Genomic DNA, 26,823 nt, shown 5'->3' with positions numbered 1-26,823 from the left:
AGCTGAGGTGTACCTGCAATGATTAACTAAAAAATGCTCTATAATTGTTTAAATGACTGGCGTTTCTTTTTCGTGCACTGTTTGTCTTTCATATTGCTTGAAGGCATGAACAGTTGTTTGGATATAGTCTGCGTGGATATTAGCTTGCATGAATTGATCTGTCATGCAAATTTTGTATTTATAAAGCTTTAAACAAATTCAAACAACCCTCCAGCTGCTAAAATAAACACACACAAAACCATTCAATTCGCAAATTTGTTTTGCAAAATCAGACCATTTTTTATTCCGTTACATTACATACGCATTTTCCAGGCATCATTTCATTTTCTTTGTGCTAAAAATATGTTACATTTTTAAAGCAAATCAGTTTTGTCAGAATTGAAAATGTTACAAATGAATTATATACAAAATATGAAACATGTACAATATTATACGACATTGACAAATGTTCAAAAAGAAAAAATATAGAATTCCTTGTACAGAAACATTTCCTGTGTACAATAAAGTCTTGTTTCTCTTCACACAGAATAAAACATCAGGGTCTCGAGTTCCCCCTGTGTCTGTTAAACAGTATTCAAACAGAGATGTTCCGTTTAAAAAAAAGAAGGCAAAACAATGTAAACTGATGTGTAAAATACCGCCTTAAAATACATTTCACCTAACATGAAAATGAGCTGATTAAACATTACTTCCAGAGCTTAGTAAACATTGGGATGATCCTAATATTGCTAAGAAACAAGCAAACAAATAAACACACACAGGAACAAACTGCTGACCTCAAGAGAATTGTGAACATTCAAGATCAATCTTTATAATAAATGCAATATATATCTGAAAAAGGCAAAAAAACAAAGCCTCAAATTTGTATGAGGGATGCGAGAGAGGTTTGAGTTTTGGAAACAGGCGGTTCTTACTGTCAGCTGTTGTTTTCTTTGTTTCCTTCAAGCTTTGCAATTAAAGGTACTGAACTTGTCAAATCCAGGTGCACGGAGCCCCTGGGGCTTTTAGTCATACCTCAGGCAGCTATCCGTTATCTGTGAGCTGCACTGTGCCTTTAAGTTACGCTTTGAAATTAAGGCTGATAACAAAACATTAAATGTATGGATACATATTACGATATATACCACAATGTTAAATACAGATATCCACAAAAATGTTAAAGTCACACAGAAATGACTTGCAACTCGTTTAAAATGGCACCAGTCAAAGATGGTAAAAACAGAACTAGAAAATCAAATCCAGTTATAACATTTTTTTATTTAACAAAAAGGTAACAAAAAAACCGTATCAAATACAGTACCTATCATTCTTTAACAAAACAAAACAAAGAAGAAAAGTAAATTTGATACAAGGGAAGTATAAAGAAGGCGAGGGACTTAAAATGATTAGAGTGTGATTTTTACCTTAATTGTACATTACAGTTTTCCAAAAGAGAGGTCATGAGTCACACAGTTGGGGTGGGGGTGAGCTGGTGGGTTGGGGAGAACTTTGAAGAGGGGAGGGGGGGGGTGTGTGGCATACAGTCGACTCCGGTTAATCAGCCAATTCCGGATAATCGGCCAATTTTCCCTGGGACCGAATCTTTTCTTCATACGTAGTTATGTGTTAAAATGTTCGGTTAATCGGCCACTTCGGATAATCGGCCAGAGTTCAGTCAGTCCCAAAAGTGACCGATTAACCGGAGTCGACTGTACCAGCAATAGAAATAAGCATAAACCCCTGAGATCAAATAAAGACCGATGACAGAACTGATACAAAAACAAAACATGCCCAAGCAAAACCAAGAAACACAATGAACAAACATACTTGTAAGTACACTATCAATGCATGTAGCAGGTATGACAATGCTAAGAAAGGTACGTAGTAGTGATTTTCAGGAGGTAGGATTACAAACTAAGCTGTAACAAGAGGAAAATATCAACAAAATATGATGCAAAGGCAGGCACATTTTATCCTGAAAACTATAACAACCCCCTGATCTTGGAAAAATAGGTTCATAAGGCAAACGACCATATCCACAATCAACTAGACGGCTGCCTTGAATCTTCATGCTCATAGATACATTTAGCAGATAAAATATGATGTAAGAGCAGCTCACAGTATCTGCCTGTTTTCATTGACAGATTGCATAGCATTTAAAACACCAGTGTATATAAGCCACGCAGCGCTACAACACTCGACAGTTAAAGTCACATTTTGCTGCCTCATCTTCTTCTTCTTCTTCTGCGTTCGTGGGCTGAAACTCCCACGTACACTCATGGTTTTTTTTTTGCACGAGTGGAATTTTACGTGTATGACCGTTTTTTACCCCGCCATTTAGGCAGCCATACGCCGTTTTCGGAGGAAGCATGCTGGGTATTTTCGTGTTTCTATAACCCAACGAACTCTGACATGGATTACAGGATCTTTTTCGTGCGCACTTGGTCTTGTGCTTGCGTGTACACACGGGGGGTGTTCGGACACCGAGAAGAGTCTGCACACAAAGTTGACTCTGAGAAATAAATCTCTCGCCGAACGTGGGGACGAACTCACGCTGACAGCGGCCAACTGGATACAAATCCAGCGCGCTACCGACTGAGCTACATCCCCGCCCTTGCTGCCTCATAATAACTTGTTGCATCATTTGACAAGCGTATTCTATTGTTTTATTCAATCGAGCTATCATTTCTTTTAGTCACCTCTTCAAAAACGTTTGTTGGTCTGGTTTTGTAAGGAATTTTTAAACTTTTGTAAGAAAAAGTTAATGAGCAGTACCCTCCAACACTGACATTTTAGCATTTACAACATGCCCTATGTCTCATACAAAATCTGCAGAGAAATAGAATGCATTTCCAGACATGGGCTTCTGAAATTTCCATTTTTACTGAAATTAGTGAGCAAAGTTGTCTTTTTTTGGTGCTGATTTTGACCCACAAAAAAACAACACTAACAGCAACAAACTTTATCTTGGGCTTTGAAATTTCTTTTAAAAAAAAGGTCCAATCCACTTCAAGTACCTGTCCTTTGTTAAACATATAGGGAAAACATGTTAAGTAACCTGTGGTCAAATCCAAAAACAAAGAGACTGCCAACGTTCCAAACTTCAGAATCAAAAAACAAGAAATTTTAAGACTCATTTCGTCATATAATCATTCATTCGCTTGCGGCTTCGTGGCAGGCGGAAGTAAAAATCAGCCAGATAAGTGTTCGTTACTGTTTGTCTGTGCACTTAAAAGACCGTTGGGTCGATATATTTGTGAATGTATTGTTTTGTCAATAACAAATGTTCCGACAACCTACCTTTCTTCTTTTTTAACCTGTGGTCATATATTTGACCCTTATTATATTTACACCCCCGGTATAGGGGTGTGTATAGGATTCGGTCGATGTGTTTGTTTGTTTGTGTGTTTGTGTTCGCATATAGATCTCAAGAATGAACGGACCGATCGTCACCAAACTTGGTGAACAGGTTCTATACATTCCTGAGACGGTCCTTACAAAAATTGGGACCAGTCAAACACACGGTTAGGGAGTTATTGGTGGATTAAGATTCTACAAGGACTTATAGAGGGACATATTAATGGTCAAAGGGAAATAACCTTCTCAGTTGGTGGCAGTGAGAATGGTAAGGACGGGGGTGTTTTTCCTACCTCGGAGGAATTTCTTGTTGAAACTGATATACATGTAATCCACAGAAGCTGTTTTTCATTGTTACTAGTAATTGATCATGGTTTGGCCACAACTGCAAAGTCAAACAAAAACGAAGCGTTTGAAAAGCTTTTGGGAAAATGTTGTCCATTATATTTTTAGAAATACAGGATTAAATGTGCACCTTTCAGAACACGATGTCTAAATGTAAAAAGGCAGCTGACTGCATTATATTTCTTAGTTTTGTTGCAGAGATATTCAAAAAGTATTAATATTTCTACCAATTTGTTTTCAATTTGGCCCTGTTTGCACAAAACATAGATAAATACACGACTTCTGTAGACATACTGGCAAGGAAACATACATGTCAATAAATGCTGATACATTACAAATGGACCTGGATAAGAAATGTAGGAATGTAAAAATAATAATAAAAAAACTACATCACATACATGTATGAAATTAACAACATTTGGAGAAATATCTACATCTTTATACACATTATCTGTCATCGGTGGGAATGTTACCACACACACACACACACACACACACACACACACACACACACACACACACACACACACACACACACACACACACACACACACACACACAGGGAAAATAGAGCGACACATGACAAAATGATCATATCTTAAAAATCTTGTTCGTTCGGTAGCAATTGCAGTGATTTGCTGTTTTAGCACAAGCAGTATAGAGCTATCAAAGAGGACACCCTGTGATTTTACGGAAAGTTTTTAGCACAGTCTTCTTCATTCTTTTCAATTTGCATCGCTTACAACCTGTCTTTACAATACATGTAGTTCCAGATCTGCAAATTGTCCAAAGGCACGAAAGGCAATTTGGTAATGATATTGGCACTGCAGGCTTTGCCCCCAGTTTTCAACACTAGAACTAAGTTGTGAGTGATCACAAGACTAATTAGAAGTCTATGTATATATATGTATGTCGTGCCGAATTCACGTAATTGCCGATTCCGCGTAATGGGCAACATTTTTGCCCATTTCGCTTAATCGGCAAAACGCTGCCCAATACGTGAAATCAGCAGCGTTTTGCCGAAATCGCGAAAAGGCTTCTAAAATTTGCCCATTTTGCGAAATCGGCAGCCACTTTTTGGTTTTAAAGTTCTCAAATGCCTGGGATATCATCACACTTAGACAACTATAGATACTCCAATGGATAGATATCGCAATAATCGATAAGTTATGGCAAGTTATTGCAGAAAGTGTAGTTTTCGTGCATTTCCGGAGTTATGTTCGACACAGACCAACATAGACCATACTAAACATAGTAGGGAGGTAAAGCAATGTTAATGCAATGTTCTGGTGACACAAAAAGTAACAGACTGGCTGTCGCTTTTGCGAAATGGGCAAATTCTAGAAGCCTTTCCGCATTTTCGGCAAAACGCTGCCGATTTCACGTAATGGGCAGCGTTTTGCCGATTACGCGAAATGGGCAAAAATGTTGCCGATTCCGCGAATTCGGCAATTCCGTGAATTCGGCACGACATGTATATGTAAAAGTAAAACAATGAAAAGTCTGAGAGTTGCCTTTAGAAACGACAATGCACTATAAGTGCATGTATTGCGCTGAAACGTATCCCGTTGTCTTTCGCGGTTAGCGCGGGTGCGAATCAGTTTAGCAATGACAGAGGCAGCCAAACCAGTTTGCTCTGTGAAATGGGCCTAGACAACAACTGAGATACCTCCAGATTTTGTTCTGATTCAGAGTACAATATTTGATAAACGTGACGATAAAACCCTCTGCCATGCTATGACCGAAACGGTCAGTCATCAAATGTGACCCTCCACCACGAAATGAGTCGCATGTCACCTAGCGCGGTTCTGCGCTAGGCTTAATATAAGTCCGGGTAGTGTCTGGTAACAGTGTGAGGGTCACCTTAGTCACAGGCTTATAACTCAAAACGGTTTTCACCACTGGATAGAGCATAAAAAAACCTTTAGGATAATGTAAAAATATGAAAATCATGCAAAGGTGACATGCGACTCATTCCGTGGTGGAGGGTCACAAATAGACATACGTCCAATCATTTTTTATACAAATGAAACAAATATGAACGTGTCTTGAAATTTGCCTAGACAGCGACTGAGATACCTCCAGTTTTCTTTGATTCAGGTACAATATTTGATATTAATAGTACTAAGCGACACTAAAATCTGCTGCAACGGCCAACGCTGTGACCAAACCGATCTGACATCAATGGTCACAGTCATCAAAAAGAGATACGTCGAGTTTTCCTTAATTCAAATACAATACGAATAATACGAATAAGAGCTTATCAGTCTAGATATGGGCCTAAACAGCGACTGACGTACCTCCAGGTTTTTGTGATCCGGAGTACACTATTTGATAAAAGTCACAATAAAACCCTCTGTGACCAAAGCAAGGTGATGCCAGGAGCGGTCAAAGTTTTTAAACTGTCTCTTCCTTGTAACCGCCCTTGGACCGCCTTCCGCCAGGTCGACGAGGCTCGTCATCCATCTGCGCCATCGGGGCTTTGCTTCTCCCCCCTCCCTCCTCAGGCTCCTCCCCATGACGGCTGGAACGGGGCCGGTCCTGACCGTCCCGGCTACGACTGCGACGACGCCGACGCCTTGAAGGCAGCTCCTCCGCCGCCAGTTCGGGTTGCTTCTCTTCCGGCGGTGGTGCGGGAGGTGTATCACGTGCGTCGGGGTGAGCGCGACGCCCCCTGTTGGAGGCGGGAGGAACCTCCTGCGCGCTCTCGTAGCTGTCATCAGGGGTGGGATCCTTGCTGCGAGAGGTGGGAGTGTCGCGTGGTCTGTCCGGTCGGTCAGCCCTGGTGGAGGCGGGACGGTCATCCCGGGCGGAAGGGGATCGCTCGTCTCTGACAGGTGGCGGTCTGTCATCACGGGCAGAAGGAGATCGCTCGTCCCTGACGGGTCTGTCATCACGAGTGGAAGGGGATCGCTCGTCCCTGACGGATCTGTCATCACGGGTGGAAGGGGACCGGTCGTCTCTGACGGGTGGTGGTCTGTCGTCACGGTCTCTGGACGGGTACCTGTAGGAGGATAAGAGACAGGTAAGACTATGCTTGTGGGTGTAAACTGAAGTTAATTACAGAGATTGTGTCAGATGGTAGTGTTAAACTGAAACGTATGGGTAATGATATATATATATCTATATATATATACGACTAGTGTCTGTCTGTCTGTCTGTCTGTCTGTCTGTTCGCGATGCACGGCCAAAGTTCTCGGTGGATCTTTTTCAAATTTGGACACCGTATTCAGCTACACCCCGGACACAACCTCATCGATGAGATATTTCAACACGTGCTCTCAGCGTTGACAAGCACTTGCCTTCTATGTTCAGCCATGGTGAAGTACAAATCCTATACAGTGACATACAAACTAAAAGCCATGAGATATATTAACAAGTCGCGTAAGGCGAAAATACAACATTTAGTCAAGCTGTCGTAGTTGCGCTGAGAAGGATAGCACGCTTTTCTGTACCTCTCTTCGTTTTAACTTTCTGAGCGTGTTTTTAATCCAAACATATCATATATATATGTTTTTGGAATCAAGAACCGACAAGGAATAAGATGAAAGTGTTTTTAAATTGATTTCGAACATTTAATTTTGATCATAATTTTTATATTTTTATTTTTCAGAGCTTGTTTTTAATCCAAATATAACATATGTATATGTTTTTGGAATCAGGAAATGATAAAGAATAAGATGAACGTAAATTTGGATCGTTTTATAAAAAAATATCTTTTTTACAATTTTCAGATTTTTAATGACCAAAATCATTCATTAATTTTTAAGCCACCAAGCTGAAATGCAATACCGAAGTCCGGCCTTCGTCGAAGATTGCTTGGCCAAAATTTCAATCAATTTGATTGAAAACTGAGGGTGTGACTGTGCCGCCTCAACTTTTACAAAAAGCCGGATATGACGTCATCAAAGACATTTAGGCCAAAAAAAAAAAATTGTCTGTTTAGGGTAACCCGACCGACCCTATCGATTTGGCGCCGACCCAAAAACTTTTTTTTGATTTCAAAAAAAAAAAAAGAAAAAAAAAGAGGTAAAAATGCTAAAAAGAGACATTTGGCGTTTCTTTCTCTCCCTTTCTCTCTGTTTTATTTATACGTTAGTTTTGAAACATGTATTCATCAAATATAAGAAATGAATGTTCAGCCAACATAGCATTTACAACAACAACAACAAAAAACAAAACAAAAAAAACACCTACCTACCTACCGACCCTACTTTTTTTGGTCATGTTACCCTAAACATACAATTTTTTTTTTTGCCTTATCGAAAAAAAGAAAAAAACGTCCGGGGATATCATTCCCAGGAACTCTCATGTAAAATTTCATAAAGATCGGTCCAGTAGTTTGGTCTGAATCGCTCTACACACACACTGACACGCACAGACAGACAGACAGACACACACACACACACATACACCACGACCCTCGTCTCGATTCCCCCCTCGATGTTAAAATATTTAGTCAAAACTTGACTAAATATAAAAACGAAGCTGCAGGCAATGTTTCGGTATGTGCCCGCGAGATTCCTCTTGACAGAAAAAGAATTAGAGAGTGTAGAGAACACAGAAACATATTAGAACAGCAATACGGGAAAGAAAAGGAAAACAAGTCGCGTAAGGTGAAATTACTACATTTAGTCAAGCTGTGGAACTCACAGAATGAAACTGAACGTAGTCCGCCGCTAGTGCAAAAGGCAGTGAAAGTGACGAGCCTGTTTGGCGCCGGTAGCGGTTGCGCTGTGCTTCATAGCACGCTTCACTGTACCTCTCTTCGTTTTAACTTTCTGAGCGTGTTTTTAATCCAAACATATTATATCTATATGTTTTTGGAATCAGGAACCGACGAGGAATAAGATGAAAGTGTTTTTAAATTGATTTCGAAAATTTAATTTTGATCATAATTTTTATATTTTTAATTTTCAGAGCTTGTTTTTAATCCAAATATAACATATCTATATGTTTTTGGAATCAGGAAATGATGAAGAATAAGATGAACGTAAATTTTGATCGTTTTATAACAAAAATTTTTTTTTTACAATTTTCAGATTTTTAATGACCAAAGTCATTAATTAATTTTTAAGCCACCAAGCTGAAATGCAATACCGAAGTCCGGCCTTCGTCGAAGATTGCTTGGCCAAAATTTCAATCAATTTGATTGAAAAATGAGGGTGTGACAGTGCCGCCTCAACTTTTACAAAAAGCTGGATATGACGTCATCAAAGACATTTATCGAAAAAAATCAAAAAAATCCGGGGATATCATTCCCAGGAACTCTCATGTAAAATTACATAAAGATCGGTCCAGTAGTTTAGTCTGAATCGCTCTACACACACACACACGCACAGACAGACAGACACACACACACACACACCACGACCCTCGTCTCGATTCCCCCTCTACGTTAAAACATTTAGTCAAAACTTGACTAAATGTAAAAAAGAAAGTTGTCTGAAGGACAGCCAGTTAGATCTGAAGAATTTGAAGCCGGTGTGATGGAATACTTGGAAGATGAACACGCTGTGGGAAGAGTGGCGAGGAATAAAGATCTTATACAGCGATCTTGCAAAGGGGTGTATACCTAGCAAACGCCCACCCCCTACTTTTACCCGAAATCTGTGCGGAGGGGGGGGGGGGGGGGTGGGCGTTTGCTAGGGATTGTACGGTAGTGTTGAACGAGTCAGAGTTAAATCTGTACGCATTTCGAATTCAGTATTCACCTTCCCTTTTTTTCCTCCCTTGAACTGAGACAGGCAGTGTCCTGTCCAGAGATGCTTTAACAAACAGTAAGAAATCAACGAAGACTAAAGCTAGAGTCAGACTTACCTATCATCCCTAGGATAGCGATCATCTCTTGGTCGGTCCTCTCTCTCCCTGTCCCTGTCTCTCGATCTGTTGTGACGGTCATCGCGAGACTGAGGGCGAACGTCTTCGCGACTCCTTCTATCTTCGCGAGATGTATCTTGATCGGAATCGCTGTGCATGGAGCGACGTTTCAGGTCCCGCAGTGGGTGCAGCTGGTCCGGCACACCGCCGTTCTCGTCTGGTGAAGGTTCTCGACGTGAGCGTGGTCGGTCTCTCCTTGAGTCACGATCTCTTTCTCTGTCGCGATCTCGGTCATCACGTCGGCTTGGGTAGCGATCCTCGTCCCTGTCTCTGTCGTCCCGACGTCTGGGGTAACGACCGTCCCCGTCTCTGTCTCTATCATCCCGACGGCTGGGGTATCGGTCCCTTTCTCGCCCCAGATCGTCTTCCCGGCTGTGCCTGCTTTCGTTGTCATCTCGGCGATCATCCCTGTCCCGTGAGTAGTGGTCGCTGCGTGGGGAGTCCCTGTCGTCACGTCGAGATGGGAGGCGGCCATCCTTCTCCCGTGGGTATCTGCTAAGAAAACAGAGCGTTGGGAATTCAGGGCCGGGTAGCACAGTTGGTAGAGCACTGGATTTCTGATCCTAGGATCAAGGGTTTGATTCCAGCCCGGGGCGGACACGGGTCAATTTTATTTGCAGACTGACTCAGAGATGGTATCCATGTCCCACCCCGGGTCACCACATAAAAGAACTCAGTCATTCTGCCATTAGTGCTGCCATAAGTGTAGCTTAATTTCCCAGAAATGGAATAATAAAGTAAATGAAATGAAATGAACAAGTCCTATGAAGCGACTGAACTAAAACTAAACTTGATGAAATGTAAAAACGTAATGCAATCACAACTCTGTGTCGAAAGACTGAATATGACTGCTTATTACAGCAAAAAGAAGGGGAGGGAAAAAATACCAGTGGTATTATGAAGAAGTGCCAGATCAAGATTTCAGTTCAAATTAGAAAGCTTGAAGAAGAAGAAGGCATTATTTTGTTCCTTGGGGTAAGCCTAGTCTATCCCCCTAAAGACACAGCCACGTTACATAGGCCTATATATATATATGCACACAAAAAAAGGTTTAAAAAAATTAGAAAAGGAACAATCGAACATGACCTTTTTTCCCTTTTACCTCAATGCACGTCCTCAACTTAGTTTTACTTGCAAAAAAGAAAATGTGGATTGCTTTCAAATGATCACAGACCAATGGAACGAACCGTAAAATGTAAGTATAAGTGTAAAATGCTAGTATGAATAACTATACCTGGCACACCTAGCCTGCCGTAAGCCCCAACACGGGAATCAGAAAGACTGTCAACTTTCCAAAATTCAGAATCATAAACCAAATTAGTATGTTATTGGAACGTTTAATTTATCACAAAACAAAACGTCTGCGACCAATAGATCTTTTAAGTAGACAATCTACTCTGTCAACTGAAAAGACTGCTGTGTTGCGGTACAGTGAAATGTTTTGTTTTGTCATAAATTAAACGTTCCAGTAACATACCATTCGTGTTTATTGACCCCCAAACGGAATTCTGAAAAGGAATATTATCTAAAGCCGACTCAAGAAACTCTAACAGTACCTGTCCTCTGGAGGGGAGTCCCTGTCGTCTCTCCTAGACGGGTGCCTGCCGCCCTCTCTGGCCGGGTACCTCTCCTCTCTCACTGGTTCCTCCTCCACACGGGAGGGCGCTCTTTCCTGGCTCTTGCTCCTTCCTCGCCGTGTCCGGGGTACATCCTCCTCAGCCAGGAAAACATCGTCCGGGGTGGACTCCCTGTTGCGACTCTTGCTCCGGGTCCTTGGGGCGTCCTGGTCCTCGTAGAGACCCCCCTCGCTGCGGCTGTCGTCGAAGGAGGGTTTCTCCGTATACGGCGGCGGGCGGTCATCCGTGCCGATGTTCCTGACCGAGGCCTGAGAACGGCGGCCCAAGTTGCGGCCTGTGGAGAAGCGAGGCATGTAGGGCGCCTTCTCCATCGTCTCGCTGGACACTGAGAACGGGGACACCATCCCTCCGCTGGCGATGGACTGATCCTATTTGGGGGGACGAACACAAAGAGACGCAGGCGGACACATTCACACAGGCAGCAAGACACACACGCAAGGCATGCACAGACACATACGCACACACGAACACACGCACACACGCACCCACACACACACACACACACACACACACACACACACACACACACACACACACACACATCATTTTAGTTCAGGATATTACGATGTCACTTTGACGTGAAAAAGCTTAACCTAGTCTTTTTCAAATCTAAGAAAAATGTCATTGATTTGTTTCTTCATTCATTTTTTTTTTCTTAAAGATGGAAGGTTTTGAGAAAGCAAGACGTTTCAAATAGATTCCAAATAAAACACAATGGTGTGAATGAATGAGGCCACATTATTATGAAAAGTACAACAAAAGCCACTGATACATTTATACATTTTTGTGTGGAGCATGCTCTCTGGCGAGTTACCTAGTGCAAGGATAGTGTAGCTCTAGATAGATGGCAAACTCCAATAGGATTTGAACAATTTGCAAGGCTTTAATGCAAAGACAGGAAAGAGCAAGGCTGTCGTAAAAACACGTTCATTCTAAATGGATGAAAGCTGCTCTTGAAGCATGAATAAAGATGCATGAAAATCAGAAGGTCACCAACATGCAAAAATACACCTAATCTATTATAACAAAGACTGAATGAAAAACAGAAAAATACAAGTTTTGGAAAGGTAGAGAATAAAAGCATCAAAGATAATATAAGTAAATATTCTTATTTGTTCAACATGATCCGTTAAATAATAAAAACAGAAATAGTCACATGAAAAAGAAGGAAAAGGCCACTGTTAATACATCTGAATAGAACTTGCAGTTTAGTTTAAAAATAAGAGGTATACTAATAAATACTGTATAATAAATACTGGGGTAATATAAGATGAATTCTTATAAACAGGAGTGTTAGATATGGTTTGAGTTGTCCTTTGTTATTCTTCTGTTAAGTTATTCCTGAGTTGATACAACATATTCTTGGTTTTCATGTGAATCAAAATACAGCATCCTTTACTCCTGAATATGAACGATGTTTGAACAAAAGCAATATTTCATTTACCAACAAAAACAAAACAAAACAGACAGAAATGAGTATTATTTTATGAAACAGACATGAGTTAGTAAGGCCTAAAAAAAAAAAATAGGTGTGGTTACGGTAACCCGACCTACCCTATTTTTAGGGGCCGACCTTATAACTTTTTATTACATTTGTAAAAAAAAAACCAAAAAAAACCACAAGAAAACGAGTGCAGAAAACGCAATGAAAGCGAAAGCGCCCGAGTCACACACTTATTTCCCTGTCAAGTAGGTTTAATTTGTACACATTAGAAAAAAAAGTAAACAAAAAAAAAAGTGATTGCCTACCTTCCTACCCTATTTTTTTTGGCTATGTTACCGTAACCACACCTATTTTTTTTGTTGGTCTAACTGACCAGATCTTTCACCATCAACAACATAAAGTGCAACCCAGCCCAAGGTTAGTTGTGAATGATGCCTGTTGTCTTTATTAAAGGTACCTTCATCCTTCTCATGCTAGCGATCATGTTAACCACCACAAATCCTTCCAGGCTTTTACGTGTGATAACAGTATCCATTCACTTGGACATATATATACACAAATCTATTTTTATTTATTTTATAATTTTTTTTTATAAACTTATTCAGCCACAAAATATAAACATATTCTACAAACATAAAAAAACAAGCCTACAAAACCGCTCCAGTCCAACAATATCCCGCGCACACAATCATTACTTCCATCCCCATTTTGAAATATTGCAACAACAGACCTCCAGATATATAACACGATCATATGTGTACTCTGCATGTTTGTCCAGTGTCTTGTCCCCACATAAAGCATATTAACTCTACCTGTCCCAAGATAGGCCAAATGGTTCTAAGAGGACGTTAAAACTAATCAGTTATCATAACTTGTCACAAATCTAGTCTCGTTGTTTTCTGTGCAGAGCGGGAACGTTTTGCTGAATTTATTTCGTTACTCAATACTGATTGGTGCGTATCAGTATTCAATGATGCAAAACAGTTCCCAACTTATACACAAAGCACTAAGGCAAGGTACTTGACTTATGGTATGATCCTGTCAGTTATGCTTTGGACTTATACAGTCCATAATATAATGTCTGTATCAAATGCCTATCGGTTATTAACTGTCTTGGACTATAGCCAGCAGTTTCCCGCTCTTTTTCTCGTGGCATTTAGGACGGCTTGTTTCCGTCCTCTAGTGTACTTGTCTTTTTCACATAAAAAATTGAAATTAAGTATTAGTTCTTGTGTTGTGTATTTTTACAAAGTAGGCAAAAAGGACCAAAAAAGGCCCCAAGAAATTAACTGTCAAAGTAGAAGGATGCCTTAACCCCGGCCCTACATATCAATAAGCCTGGACTAGATCTATGGTGGTTGATAATTACTCAGTATCGTTTACGTGCGAAGTGAGGCGGCTTTAAAACGACGAAAGCAAGATTGGCTAGCCGACACACGTGTTATAGCAATGGCATGTGAGCAAGAAGAATCTGACCGCTGTGTCAGTCATCGATGTTCATTTTTATCAAGGGCTGCCGCACGAAACAAGAGAGAGAGGTAACCGGAGAGACTGAGAGAGAGAGAGAGAGAGAGAGAGAGAGAGAGAGAGAGAGAGAGAGAGAGAGAGAGACGGGAGAGAGAGAGAGAGAGAGAGAGAGAAAGAGAGAGAGAGAGAGAGAGAGAGACGGGAGAGAGAGGGGGGTGAAAGAAAGTCATAGGGATGGATGGATATGAGAGAGAGAGAGAGGAGAGAGAGAGGAGAGAGAGAGAGAGAGGAGAGAGAGAGAGAGGAGGACTATGAGATAAAATTATCTAGAGAGAGAGAGACAGAGACAGAGACAGAGACAGAGAGGTCACGTGGAGTCAGTTGACTCAATGATAGTTGAGGCAGCGGCTAGCTCAAGCGCGAGCGAAAACTGGCGGCCGGGATTCACTGAGCACATGCAGTGATGTCCCATAATGATGAAACTGGCTCTTCGTGCAAGTACACGTAAATAGACCCGCAACAATCGGCGAAGTAGAAATATAAATACATACACGCACAAATGGGTCATCTATACTTGTGAGATGATCCACTTGTGATACATGTTATTTAAAAAGGGGATGGGGCGTTACATGTGTGTGAAATGTAAGCTTTCAGATAAAATGGTGAACACAGTTATACACCGACATTCGGACCCAAAAGACCTTATAAAAAATAAAAAAAATAAAAAGGGTATCAATTCAAAGACAGTTGCAGCGAATCACAAATCATGGTCATATTTTTTTTAATGGCAAACACGTTGTCTAGACGTTAGTGTAATTTTTCATTTTAATATTGTTACTGTACTACAAACAAAGGTTTACATTGACATTTGGCTTATCACTGGGGATTTTGTCTGTTGAAGGTACTGCGCTGCTTGTGTAGCTGCTTGTATCATTGTTAAGGATAGGTTAAACATGAAACGTCGTTTTGTTAATACCTTCCACAAAAATGACAAAACCGGGGTCAAGGAATATACCTTGTGTAACATCTGTCCACGTTAACACAGAGGGAAAACAAAGAGGCGCGCTGATTAAAATAAAAACCATGTACATGTACAAAAGAAAAAAAATCTACGTTACTGAACGTACGGGTCCCAGAAGAGCCTGACCCTAGAAAGAAAGTGTGAAAGAATGTGATCATGTGATAGAGCAAGTGCATAATAATAATATGTACAAATCTGAAAAGCAAGAGATGTTTGAAAAAGTACAGAGACACAAGCAAAACGAGTCGCAAAAAGCGATATCAAAACATTTAGCCAATCTGTCGACCTGAAAATAAAACATCAACACTGACAAGAGGCGAAGCCTTCAAGGCTCACGTAAGAAATCGACAAACAGTAACACAAACTCAATCACTCCGTCACACATACACACATACACACAGTAAGCATTGGTGACACTGTGCAAGAAAGCGAGACACTAGATCTATATCTGTCTGTCTGCATGTAGCCTACTTACAGACACGACTGCCAAATAGTCTCGGCCCGCTCAAAATAACAATGACCGAGACATTCCTTCGCGTGACGTCTAACCCTCTTACGCCATAATGTGACGTCTTCAAATGACGAAATGTTAAAGTTTCTACCACAGACATACACACGCACGCACGCACATACGCACATACGCACGCACGCACAGACAGACAAAGTTACGATCGCATAGGCTACACTTCGTGAGCCAAAAACCAGTCATCACGGAGACTACATGTAGTAAGGCTTGGCTAGCCCAAGCCCGAAGACTGACTCTGAGACAGATTGCGCTCGTCTCGGAAAAGCATGCGAACGTAGTACCCAATTTACTTGCACCGATGTTATTTTAAATGTTTAAGCTTCCCAACTGAAATGCAATCCTTTAGTCTGGAATGAGTCAAAGATGGCTTGACAAGAAATTAAATCAATTTGGTTCAAAAATGAGGTCGTCACAGTGCCGCCTCAATTTTCACTGAAAGCCGGATATGACGTCATCAAAGACATCTCTCGAAAACATCCAAAAGAACTCTGGGGTATCATCTGGAAGAATTTGTATGAACAGTTTCATGAAGATCGGTACGGTACAGTGTGTTTCTTAGAATCGTTCAACACATACAAACACACTGACACATACACACATACATCACAATAACCCTCGTCTTGATTCCTGGTCTATCTGAAAACATTTAGTCAAACATTGACTAAATGTAACACGGAACAACAATAACAAAAGAAAACAAAACAAAATAAAGCACACAAAGAAAGATGGAAGGACAGAAATTAATGCCCACGTATGAGACGGCTGATTCACCATCAATGTATCCACATTCACACCCCATTAGGCGCGAATAGAAGATTTTCGGAAATAACTCCGTCGGGTTTGTATGGGTTGAGGAAGAGTAACCTTTTCTTGCAAAACCTCTGCCAAACATTGGAGGGGCCAATCACAAGCGAGGTGTGTGTCGGCCCGAAACACGTGGACGGGACCCCTCGCTAGTGCCACTGGCCCCACCAATGTTTGGCAGAGGTTTTGCAAGAAAACGCGCTCTCCCAAAACTTGAAAACAAAAAACCCAACGGAGTTTTTTTTCTCGGAATTCGTGTATTGGTCATGATACGCTTGAGGCATGAGTAAAGGAAAGTACGCGTGAGTGCTTAATCGCATAATTATGTAGCGATTGTATAGGAAGTTTACCCACAAATATGCCAAAATAATGGCACATGTGTAGCTAAATTTCAGGCACTGAGTCGGTCCATAAAAAAACGGAGTTATAAGCGATAAAAGTGTAACAGACGGACGAGGTCTTTTAACAACATAATAGATGTGTAGATAGTGTTATGTTGGTTGAACTACTGATTTGTCTTTATGTTCACAGCCTGTGCCTCAGTTGTGCAGCAGTCTTTCAATACCTGCGTACGTCAGAGATGGGTTACTTCGTTCTTTTGTATTCAAAAAGAAATGTTATTTTTAATAAAAAATTTTTTGTTGTGAAGTTGTGTTTAATGTTCCGACCTGGAAAGTTAAAAGCAGACTGACGGACACAAATTCTGTTTCAGTAAGTGCAACCAAAACAAAAACAACAACAAGTGTGTGTGTGTGTTTGTGTGTGTGTGTGTGTGTGGGCCACGGCGGTTTGTGCACGGCCCGGTGTGCGTGTGTGTGTGTGTGTGTGTGTGTGTGTGTGTGTGTGTGTGTGTGTGTGTGTGTCAACAATGACAACAACAACACAACAGCAACAACCAAAGAACAATCACCCATAACACAAAACACAAAGGGGAGGAAACTCACCCTCATGATGGCAGCCTCTTTCTCATTTATCTCCCTCAGTTCGTGCTGCCGGCGGATCTTGCAGAAGATGATGAGGCCGACGATGAGGGCGATGAGGAGGAGCGAGGCAACGACGATGGCGGCGATGCCCCCAGCAGTGATGTTGTTACAGTTCTGCTCCTCGTCCACCCAGTCGCCACAGTCGTTCCAGTCATCGCACACAAGGTGCTCGGCGATACAACGCCGCGAACCGAACGTCTCGCACGCAAACTCGTCGTTGGAGCAAGGGACTGTGCAATGAAAAAATAGATCGGTGATTCATAACAAAGATTGTTAATTTAAGCAAAACTTTATTGAATTTGAATATCGTGACATTCAATATATGACATAGGGGATCCGAACTCAAGCATAAAGCTTTTATCAACGAATCCGAGGTGAAACTTAAAAGAAGTAAACAACGCGATGGCGGACAAAATTAGATACTAATTTGAGAATATTTATAAATACCAACAGAAAAGCAAGAGACTGTTGGTTGGTTGTTGATGTTTCTTGTCTCGAGAATCCAGGGGTCATCGAAGACCGACTGTCTGAATCACGCGCCACGACTATCAAAACATACACACAACAACGCGCACACCACCCACGCACGCCGCGAGGGGAGGGGAGGGGGATGTTCTATTGTATAACTCACAAGCTCTCCTGGAGATGGTGAAGTGGATGCGGAATCCCGTGCCCTGTATGACTCCCAGCGCGTTGACCCGGATGACGAGGAAGTTGTTTTCCACGAAGTACACGTTGGTCGGCATCTGCTCCTCCCGACCGCAGATCTTACGATTGAGGCCTGCCACAGTCATTTACGGTGTTTTTTGGAAAATATTCTTGTAATTCTTAATTCGATGTGTATTTCATAATCGTTGACAGGCAGGTAAGACGTGTCCAAGACAATTTTCCGTTTTAATGTATTATTTTCTAATGAACAATCATGGAAAGTGTTGTTATTGTTGTGATTTTATTGGACACTGTTATGTCAACGTAAACACTTATTGACATCGGGTCAGTTATCTGCATCCCCTTGACGTCTGAAAGAACTTCACAGTAATGATACAATTTAAGACTCACCCTTTTAAGACCTGAGAATAAAATCTGAGAAAATCAGGTCTTAAAAAGGAGGAAGTCTTAAATTGGGGGTAATTTTACAGAGATATGAACAGAAAGTCTGAAAAAACAACGTCCGAAACAGGAGGGAGTCTTAAATTGGGGGTAATTTTACAGATATATGAACAGAAAGTCTGAAAAAACAACGTCCGAAACAGGAGGGAGTCTTGGATTGGGGGTAATTTTACAGAGATATGAACAGAAAGTCTGAGAAAACAACGTCCGAAACAGGAGGGAGTCTTGGATTGGGGGTAATTTTACAGAGATATGAACAGAAAGTCTGAAAAAACAACGTCCGAAACAGGAGGGAGTCTTGGATTGGGGGTAATTTTACAGAGATATGAACAGAAAGTCTGAAAAAACAACGTCCGAAACAGGAGGGAGTCTTGGATTGGGGGTAATTTTACAGAGATATGAACAGAAAGTCTGAAAAAACAACGTCCGAAACAGGAGGGAGTCTTGGATTGGGGGTAATTTTACAGAGATATGAACAGAAAGTCTGAAAAAACAACGTCCGAAACAGGAGGGAGTCTTGGATTGGGGGTAATTTTACAGAGATATGAACAGAAAGTCTGAAAAAACAACGTCCGAAACAGGAGGGAGTCTTGGATTGGGGGTAATTTTACAGAGATATGAACAGAAAGTCTGAAAAAACAACGTCCGAAACAGGAGGGAGTCTTGGATTGGGGGTAATTTTACAGAGATATGAACAGAAAGTCTGAAAAAACAACGTCCAAAACAGGAGGGAGTCTTGGATTGGGGGTAATTTTACAGAGATATGAACAGAAAGTCTGAAAAAACAACGTCCGAAACAGGAGGGAGTCTTGGATTGGGGGTAATTTTACAGAGATATGAACAGAAAGTCTGAAAAAACAACGTCCGAAACAGGAGGGAGTCTTGGATTGGGGGTAATTTTACAGAGATATGAACAGAAAGTCTGAAAAAACAACGTCCGAAACAGGAGGGAGTCTTGGATTGGGGGTAATTTTACAGAGATATGAACAGAAAGTCTGAAAAAACAACGTCCGAAACAGGAGGGAGTCTTGGATTGGGGGTAATTTTACAGAGATATGAACAGAAAGTCTGAAAAAACAACGTCCGAAACAGGAGGGAGTCTTGGATTGGGGGTAATTTTACAGAGATATGAACAGAAAGTCTGAAAAAACAACGTCCGAAACAGGAGGGAGTCTTGGATTGGGGGTAATTTTACAGAGATATGAACAGAAAGTCTGAAAAAACAACGTCCGAAACAGGAGGGAGTCTTGGATTGGGGGTAATTTTACAGAGATATGAACAGAAAGTCTGAAAAAACAACGTCCGAAACAGGAGGGAGTCTTGGATTGGGGGTAATTTTACAGAGATATGAACAGAAAGTCTGAAAAAACAACGTCCGAAACAGGAGGGAGTCTTGGATTGGGGGTAATTTTACAGAGATATGAACAGAAAGTCTGAAAAAACAACGTCCGAAACAGGAGGGAGTCTTGGATTGGGGGTAATTTTACAGAGATATGAACAGAAAGTCTGAAAAAACAACGTCCGAAACAGGAGGGAGTCTTGGATTGGGGGTAATTTTACAGAGATATGAACAGAAAGTCTGAAAAAACAACGTCCGAAACAGGAGGGAGTCTTGGATTGGGGGGTCTTAAAAGGGGGGATTCCACTGTATCCTCGTGAGTTAAAAAATATGAGTAATAAAGGAACAAAGATCACTTGACACTATTTTTTCAACTTTGAGTTCACACTCTTAAACTGAAAGTGTTGAAATCAATCAATCACACACTCAATCAATCAATCCATCGAAGGTAATCTTAATGGGTTTATGAATAGAAAGTCAGAGAAAACACGGTCTTACTGCATGCTAAGTAACTATTAATGTCCCCAGTACTAGTGACTATTTGGGATATGAAGTGTTCATACGCTAAAAACGGGGTCGTTAATCGGGGGGTCTTTGAAGGCGGGTTCTACTCACTTTAAACAATCTTACCTTTAACATAGTTGTTAGCAGAGCCGTCGAAAAGCTCGATATTGGTGGTATCACACTTGGACAGTTCACCGCTGTAGAGGTCGAGCCAATCAAAGTAGAGCATCATCTCGTGGCCCGTGGGAATACTGAGGTAGACATCGCATCGCTCCTCCTCCTGTGCGTAGATAGGGATGCGGGGAGGCAGCATGGACACGATTAGTCCCGCATCGAAGTTGTTGTTACCAAGATCCACCGTGCTTTTGCAAGTCACCTCGATGGCTGTGGACGGATTTTAGGGAATGCAATGAGTAACAACAAAACAACAACCACGTTAATCACTGGGACGTTTAATTTTGTTTACCAAAACAAGCTTTTGTGTTTGCTTGCATGGAGTATGCTGAGTATGCTATGTTATGTAGATTGTGGGTCTTGTTCATTGTGTATGGTTTTATTATTAGTTATGTTAATTCTAGTTATTGTAAAGCGCATTGAGCATATATATGATTATGCGCTATAGCAAATGTCCATTATTATTATTATTATTATTACAAGACATTCCAAAGTACAACGAGGTGTGCGTGTGTGTGTGTGTGTATGTGTGTGAGTGTGTGCGCGCGTGCGTGTGCGTTTATGTGTGTGTGAGTGTCTGTCTGTCTCTGTCTCTCTGCCTCTGTGTGTGTGTGTGTTTGTGTGCATATGAGTCTCTCTCTGTCTGTCTGTCTGACTCTGTGCACAGAGACTGACTCATTAACTCCCAGGGAGTTAGTCAATTGCGCTTGTCACAAGGCTTACACTGTACGATGTTGGGTGCCAGTGGAACCTGATTATCAGCGTCTCAACAGGCAGGGTCCTCGCTTGTCTAATAACTGCCCACAGGCACCTAGTACCTCACTGTGACCTCGGCCAATTGTTTCCAGGGTCAACTGTCACTGAGTGTGAAAACAAAAAGACAAACGATGGTCCTATGCTGCCATGTGACCCGGCCATCCCCCCCTTCTCCCCCTGAAGGACAGGTATTTGTGATTATGTGTCAGACGTGCCAAGGTAGGCCCCTGGCCTTGTGTTTCCTACAGTCACAGCCAACCTGTAGTTGAGGGCTGGACATAATTATTTCGCTCTCGTGTTTCTTGTCTATTGAGGTCTAACGAATGACGTCTCACAACGTGCGTGGTCGTCCTTGGCGGTCAAGCGGAAAGCCGCCGCGATCATTGCGCAGACGACACTTCTAGACCGCCAATATTTTTTTGTGCGCATCACGTGCTCCACATCAATCGGCCGGAAACGAAGCAATTGGGAAACCTGGATTTCCTAAAAGTAAAAGCACTTTGAGATTCAGTTGGTTTCACTATGTTCCAAGATATATGGCGCTTCAGTTCTTTGGTGACTTTAAAAATAAAATTGTTTAAGTATCCGATAGATAAAATATATCTACAGAGAGAGAGAGAGAGAGAGAGAGAGAGAGAGAGAGAGAGAGAGAGAGAGAGAGAGAGAGTATCCTGCCTCCAAAACGATAATTCCCCACCCCGCCCACCCCTTTCTCTCTTTTTCTTAACGCCCACACCTCTTTTTATCCGGCTCTCTCGTTGCGACACAAACACGACACCGCTATGATAACATTCTTTCCTCCTGACTCGATACAAACATGTGTAGATGGGACCGACGTTATTTAGTGTATCACCCGTCAATGTCTTGACCTGTGTAAAGGACTGCGAGGACCTACAACTCGAAACTTCGTCAGTCAAACCGACGTCGCGACGTACACGTCAGTTGTGCATGGCAGTTGGAATACAGCTTGAAATATCCGGGTGTAGAATACTCCATTCAATCAAACGTCGAATGCTGTTACCAATTTCGCTTTTATTATTAATGCCTGCTGTGAAAAGAATCGTTTTCACCTGTTCGAGATCTACCTCTTTAGTTGTACATACCATTTACTGTGAGTAAAAGTTAGATAAGCATTTGCAGAGTACATACTCTGATTGTATTGTATGGGGAGATTTATATAGCGCTTGACGTTCTCTAAGCGCTTTACATAATAATTTCTGCCGTGTGAGATGGAATTTTTTACACAATATATCACGCATTCACATCGGCCAGCAAACCTCAAGCCTAATATATTAGGGCGAGCATTCACCTTTCACGGGTATTTGGTGGACATTTTTATCTATGCCTATACAATTTTGAATGATCTGTTTATTGCTCAACCGATTCGACTTCGAATGATAGACTTGTCTGTGTGTCCGGATAAAAAAAAGTAACATTAAGCAGCTGCATAGAAGATTCAACATTTGGATATGCTGTGAAAGAAAAACAGTTATAGTAGTAATTCTCGCCACGATCGTCGGAATCGGCGATCAAATCTTTTAGAGCTTACTGTAGCACATTAATTTTGTACTTAATCAAAAATCAAATTTTCATTTTTTGAGCGATTTCAGTTTCACTAATTACTGGAACCAACCGACTTACCAACCTACCCGGCAACCAACCCACATTTCAAGTTCGTCGTGTCCCAAGAAAACAAGTCGCGTAAAGCGAAATCAATACATTTAGTCAATCTGTTTGCCTTACAGAATGAAACTAATAAGGCACTGCGGATTGTCCAGCAAGACTAGTAAATCGTAGGCTGGCCTTAACCTTGCGGCTGAGACAGCGCCGACACATTGTCTTGGTGACCCAAGCCAAATAAACTTTATTTGCAAAACACGTTTTCTTGATTTGTTAGCTTGTTTTCAATTCAAACACAGCATATGTATACATTTTTGGATTCAGGAAATGATCTTTCTTTTCTTTCTTTATTTGGTGTTTAACGTCGTTTTCAACCACGAAGGTTATATCGCGACGGGGAAAGGGGGGAGAGGGGATAGAGCCACTTGTCAATTGTTTCTTGTTCACAAAAGCACTAATCAAAAATTTGCTCCAGGGGCTTGCAACGTAGTACAATATATGACCTTACTGGGAGAATGCAAGTTTCCAGTACAAAGGACTTAACATTTCTTACATACTGCTTGACTAAAATCTTTACAAAAATGGACTATATTCTATACAAGAAACACTTAACAAGGGTAAAAGGAGAAACAGAATCAGTTAGTCGCCTCTTACGACATGCTGGGGAGCATCGGGTAAATTCTTCCCCCTAACCCGCGGGGGGCTCAGGAAATGATAAAGTGTTCAATGTAATCATGTTACCTCTGCTAGCAGAAAATCGATTTTAATCCCAATTTAAAAGAACAAACTAATTAATTATTTTTTAATTAAGCGTCTGAGCAGAAATGCAATCCCATAGTCCGGAGTCAAAGAATGTTTTAGTCGTTTACTTGAATTTCAATTAATTTTGAAAAAAGGTCCGGACAGTGCCACCTCAACTTTTATAATGTATGTAAAAAGCAGGTTAGGACGCCATCAGTGACATTTATTGCAACAACGAAAACTGAAAGGGAGAAAAAACCTGGTGGGGATATGAACAGGTTTGGATAGAGATCTGTCCAGTATTTTTCACACACACACACACACACACACACACTGTTACACACACGCCACCACCCTCGTATCGATTTCCAGTCTATCTGATAATATTTAGTCAAAAGTTGACTAAATGGAGACAAAAACACTGACACAAACACACAAAACAAACAAACTAAACAAACAAAACAAAACAAACACCATGGGCACACACACACACACACACACACACACACACACACACACACACACACACACATCGGTATTAAGGCTAATCAAATTATTATAGTTAGAACTATGCGAAGAACTATAGCAGCAGGGTCGGAGTAGGTAAGTACTATGGGGGGGGGGGGGGGGGGGTTACAGATGGGGGTCCAGGGGGCAAAGCCCCCCGCTTGGTGGGGGTTGCAAGGGGGCTTTGCCCCCTTGCAGCTGAACGTTTTTTGATGTTTCTGGAGGGAAAGGAAGCCTCTCCTTGAACGAAAAAGGTAAATTCGACAGTAAGCTGTTTAGGCAAGGAAGAAGAATTGATCCAGATGCAACCCCCCCTCCCTCCCCCACACAAAAAAATGCGTTTGGGAGGTACATGCTTAAGCCGGGGGGGGGGGGGGGGGTTGCGCAACCCCTGTAACACCCCCCCCCCCAGTAGTCCGGCCTACATAATCGCCATCGCAAATGTCATCCCATCACCTGAGCTTTTATGGCACTTTATCACCGTTTAGACTAAAATCATGACGATGAGTAAAAAGCGTATCACCTAGCGTTATTACTCCCAAGAAACTATTCAAAACGTAAAATACAATTGTTTTTCTTTCGAAACACTTGTAACGAACATTAAAGTTTGTTTTGTACACAACGAACGCTCGAGATCGAAGCTTCTCCCGTAGCATTACGTAAAAATAGAATACGGAAGTGAATGCCTCGTTAAACTTGAAGCAGACGAGAATTTTGACCAGGTAATACTTGGTCACACGCGTCATTTTTTGCGCTTCTGAATCAGCAGATCGAAATCGCAGTACATCAACAATTTGGTGACAATAAATTAATGTACACCATCTTCGCAGCTTCGTTGTTTCCAAAACTCCTTCACCGTAACACGAAATGTTTTGTGACACTGACGACGCTGAATGACACAAGCAGACGCTTTGAGTACCTGTCTCGATCTACCCCGAATAACAAACGATCGAAGCCAAGTTGACGAAATAAATTGGAACAGAAGGATAGAAAATTGTCAACTTACATGGAGCATAACACGACACGTGTTGAAAACATCCCAGGAAAATCACAAGAAAACCAAACGTTGAGCGACATGGAAGCGACGCTGTCACCGACGCAGTCGCCATGTTGCCCAGTATGAAAGCACTCTCGGCGACAGCCGCAAAGTTGATCGCACCTGACCTACTTTCGTGTCCCCTTCACAGGTATGCTATCGCTTGCTCATTGAATCACCGTACAGGTAACAATGCGGTTGGAATGCGTTGTGTACTGGACAATGTTTGCCTTCGGTGCTGTGTAGTCCACTATGTTTAATTTATTTGTATGCATAAATACAGCAACAATGATCGTGTGTGCGTGTGTATATCTTCAGTATTTCTTTTCTTCTCCCAAAACAACAGCAGCATATTACGACGAAGAAAGACTATAACGGGAGGTAACCGAGACAAATCGGAACCCGCTCTTATCATAGGTATTGCCCCTTGGTAGGTATTGGTCGACGATGTTTTTTCGTTCACTGCTTTAGACTCAAACCCCCCCCCCCCCCCCCCTCCCCCCTTATATTTTGCGCACCGTAAATCTTTTGAGTGGGCCAGACTACAGAAGAAGAGTGAGAGGAACTTGATGCTTTCAATGCTTGTTGATTTGTGCTAGTTTATTCTATAATGAATTTGTAAAGCGCCTGGAGCCAATTGATGGGACTCGCGCTATAGAAAAGTTATTTATTATTATTATTATTATTTAAGTCACACACGTACCGTCAATGAAAAACAATGACACCATTTGGAAGAAATAGATTTAAAACACATTCAAAAAAACAAACCCTCACGAATTACGATAAACTGATTAAATTTTTTTTAAAGCTCCACGTAACATTCTTCTTTTTCTCTCCCTGGACTGATGAAAGGCTAATGTACGACCCTGGATGACAGCGGTTAACTTGTCGGCACAAAATATTCAAGACAGTAAAACAAAATCAACCTGTATATTCGGCCCAACTGTGTATTTATTGGTACAACTGCTCAGCGAAATGTTAGTCGGGCTGCCCGGTTAATGGGAAAGAGCGGGGAGGGGGAGAGGGGCAGGGAGAGAAGGGTGGAGATAGATGGTGGGCTGGGGAGGGGAATACTGGCGAAGAGAGACGAGATTGAGAGGGAAAGAGAGAGAGAGAGAGAGAGAGAGAGAGAGAGAGAGAGAGAGAGAGAGAGAGAGAGAGAGAGACACACACACTGACAGACAGAGACGAGAGAGAGAGAGAGAGCGAGAGAGAGAGAGAGAGAGTGAGAGAGAGAGAGAGAGAGAGAAAGAGAGAGGGAGGGAGAGAGAGAGAGAGAGAGAGAGACACACACACACACACAGACAGAAACAAAGAGAGAGAGAGAGAGAGAGAGAGAGAGAGAGAGCCAGGAAAAGAGCCAGAAAGAGAGAGATAGATAGAGAGAGACAGAGAGACAGAAGTGGTGAGAAAGGGGGCGGGGGAGATAGAGGGTGGTGTAGGAAGGAATTTAGACAGACAGACAGACAGACAGGCAGGCAGAAAGGCAGACAGACAGACAGACAGACAGACAGACAGAGATTCTGCACGCTTCTGTTGTGGATATATAATTATGTCACTTTATACTTCATTATTCAAATGTAATGATTTGAA

General features: G+C 41.7%; 1 protein-coding gene across 4 annotated transcripts; it reads right to left on the bottom strand.

The window, feature by feature from the left end:
* Positions 1-254: 254 nt before the first annotated feature.
* Positions 255-25,352, bottom strand: LOC138962161 (uncharacterized). Of its 4 annotated transcripts, XR_011454424.1 has the most exons (9): positions 25,201-25,352; positions 20,523-20,780; positions 18,075-18,224; positions 17,405-17,673; positions 15,237-15,257; positions 11,118-11,566; positions 9,502-10,056; positions 2,601-6,685; positions 255-2,203 (listed from the first exon to the last, which is right to left on the bottom strand). XR_011454424.1 is itself a non-coding variant. In XM_070333890.1 (8 exons), the coding sequence occupies exons 1-8, from the start codon at positions 25,301-25,303 to the stop codon at positions 6,079-6,081; spliced, it is 2,412 nt and encodes an 803-aa protein (XP_070189991.1). In that variant the 5' UTR covers positions 25,304-25,352; the 3' UTR covers positions 255-6,078. The 4 variants fall into 4 exon arrangements, 3 of the variants coding, with proteins under 3 accessions (XP_070189991.1, XP_070190001.1, XP_070190006.1); XM_070333890.1 differs by having other exon boundaries at positions 255-6,685; XM_070333900.1 differs by having other exon boundaries at positions 255-6,685; positions 9,502-10,053.
* Between the last annotated feature and the right edge of the window lie 1,471 nt (positions 25,353-26,823).

The sequence above is a fragment of the Littorina saxatilis genome, linkage group LG1 (genome assembly GCF_037325665.1).
Source record: "Littorina saxatilis isolate snail1 linkage group LG1, US_GU_Lsax_2.0, whole genome shotgun sequence".
NCBI lineage: Eukaryota > Metazoa > Mollusca > Gastropoda > Littorinimorpha > Littorinidae > Littorina > Littorina saxatilis.
Note: the sequence above shows the minus strand (reverse complement) of the source record. Positions and strands in the feature narration are given on the sequence as shown.

What these genes read in the sequence shown, in the direction of transcription:
- LOC138962161 (XM_070333890.1), bottom strand. Translation starts at nt 25,303, where the DNA reads ATGGCGACTGCGTCGGTGACAGCGTCGCTTCCATGTCGCTCAACGTTT. An exon ending in CACCATCTCCAGGAGAGCTT is followed by an intron (nt 17,674 to 18,074) that starts GTGAGTTATACA and finishes TTCATTGCACAG; the next exon opens with TCCCTTGCTCCAACGACGAG. An exon ending in CGCTATCCTAGGGATGATAG is followed by an intron (nt 6,686 to 9,501) that starts GTAAGTCTGACT and finishes ATCCTCCTACAG; the next exon opens with GTACCCGTCCAGAGACCGTG.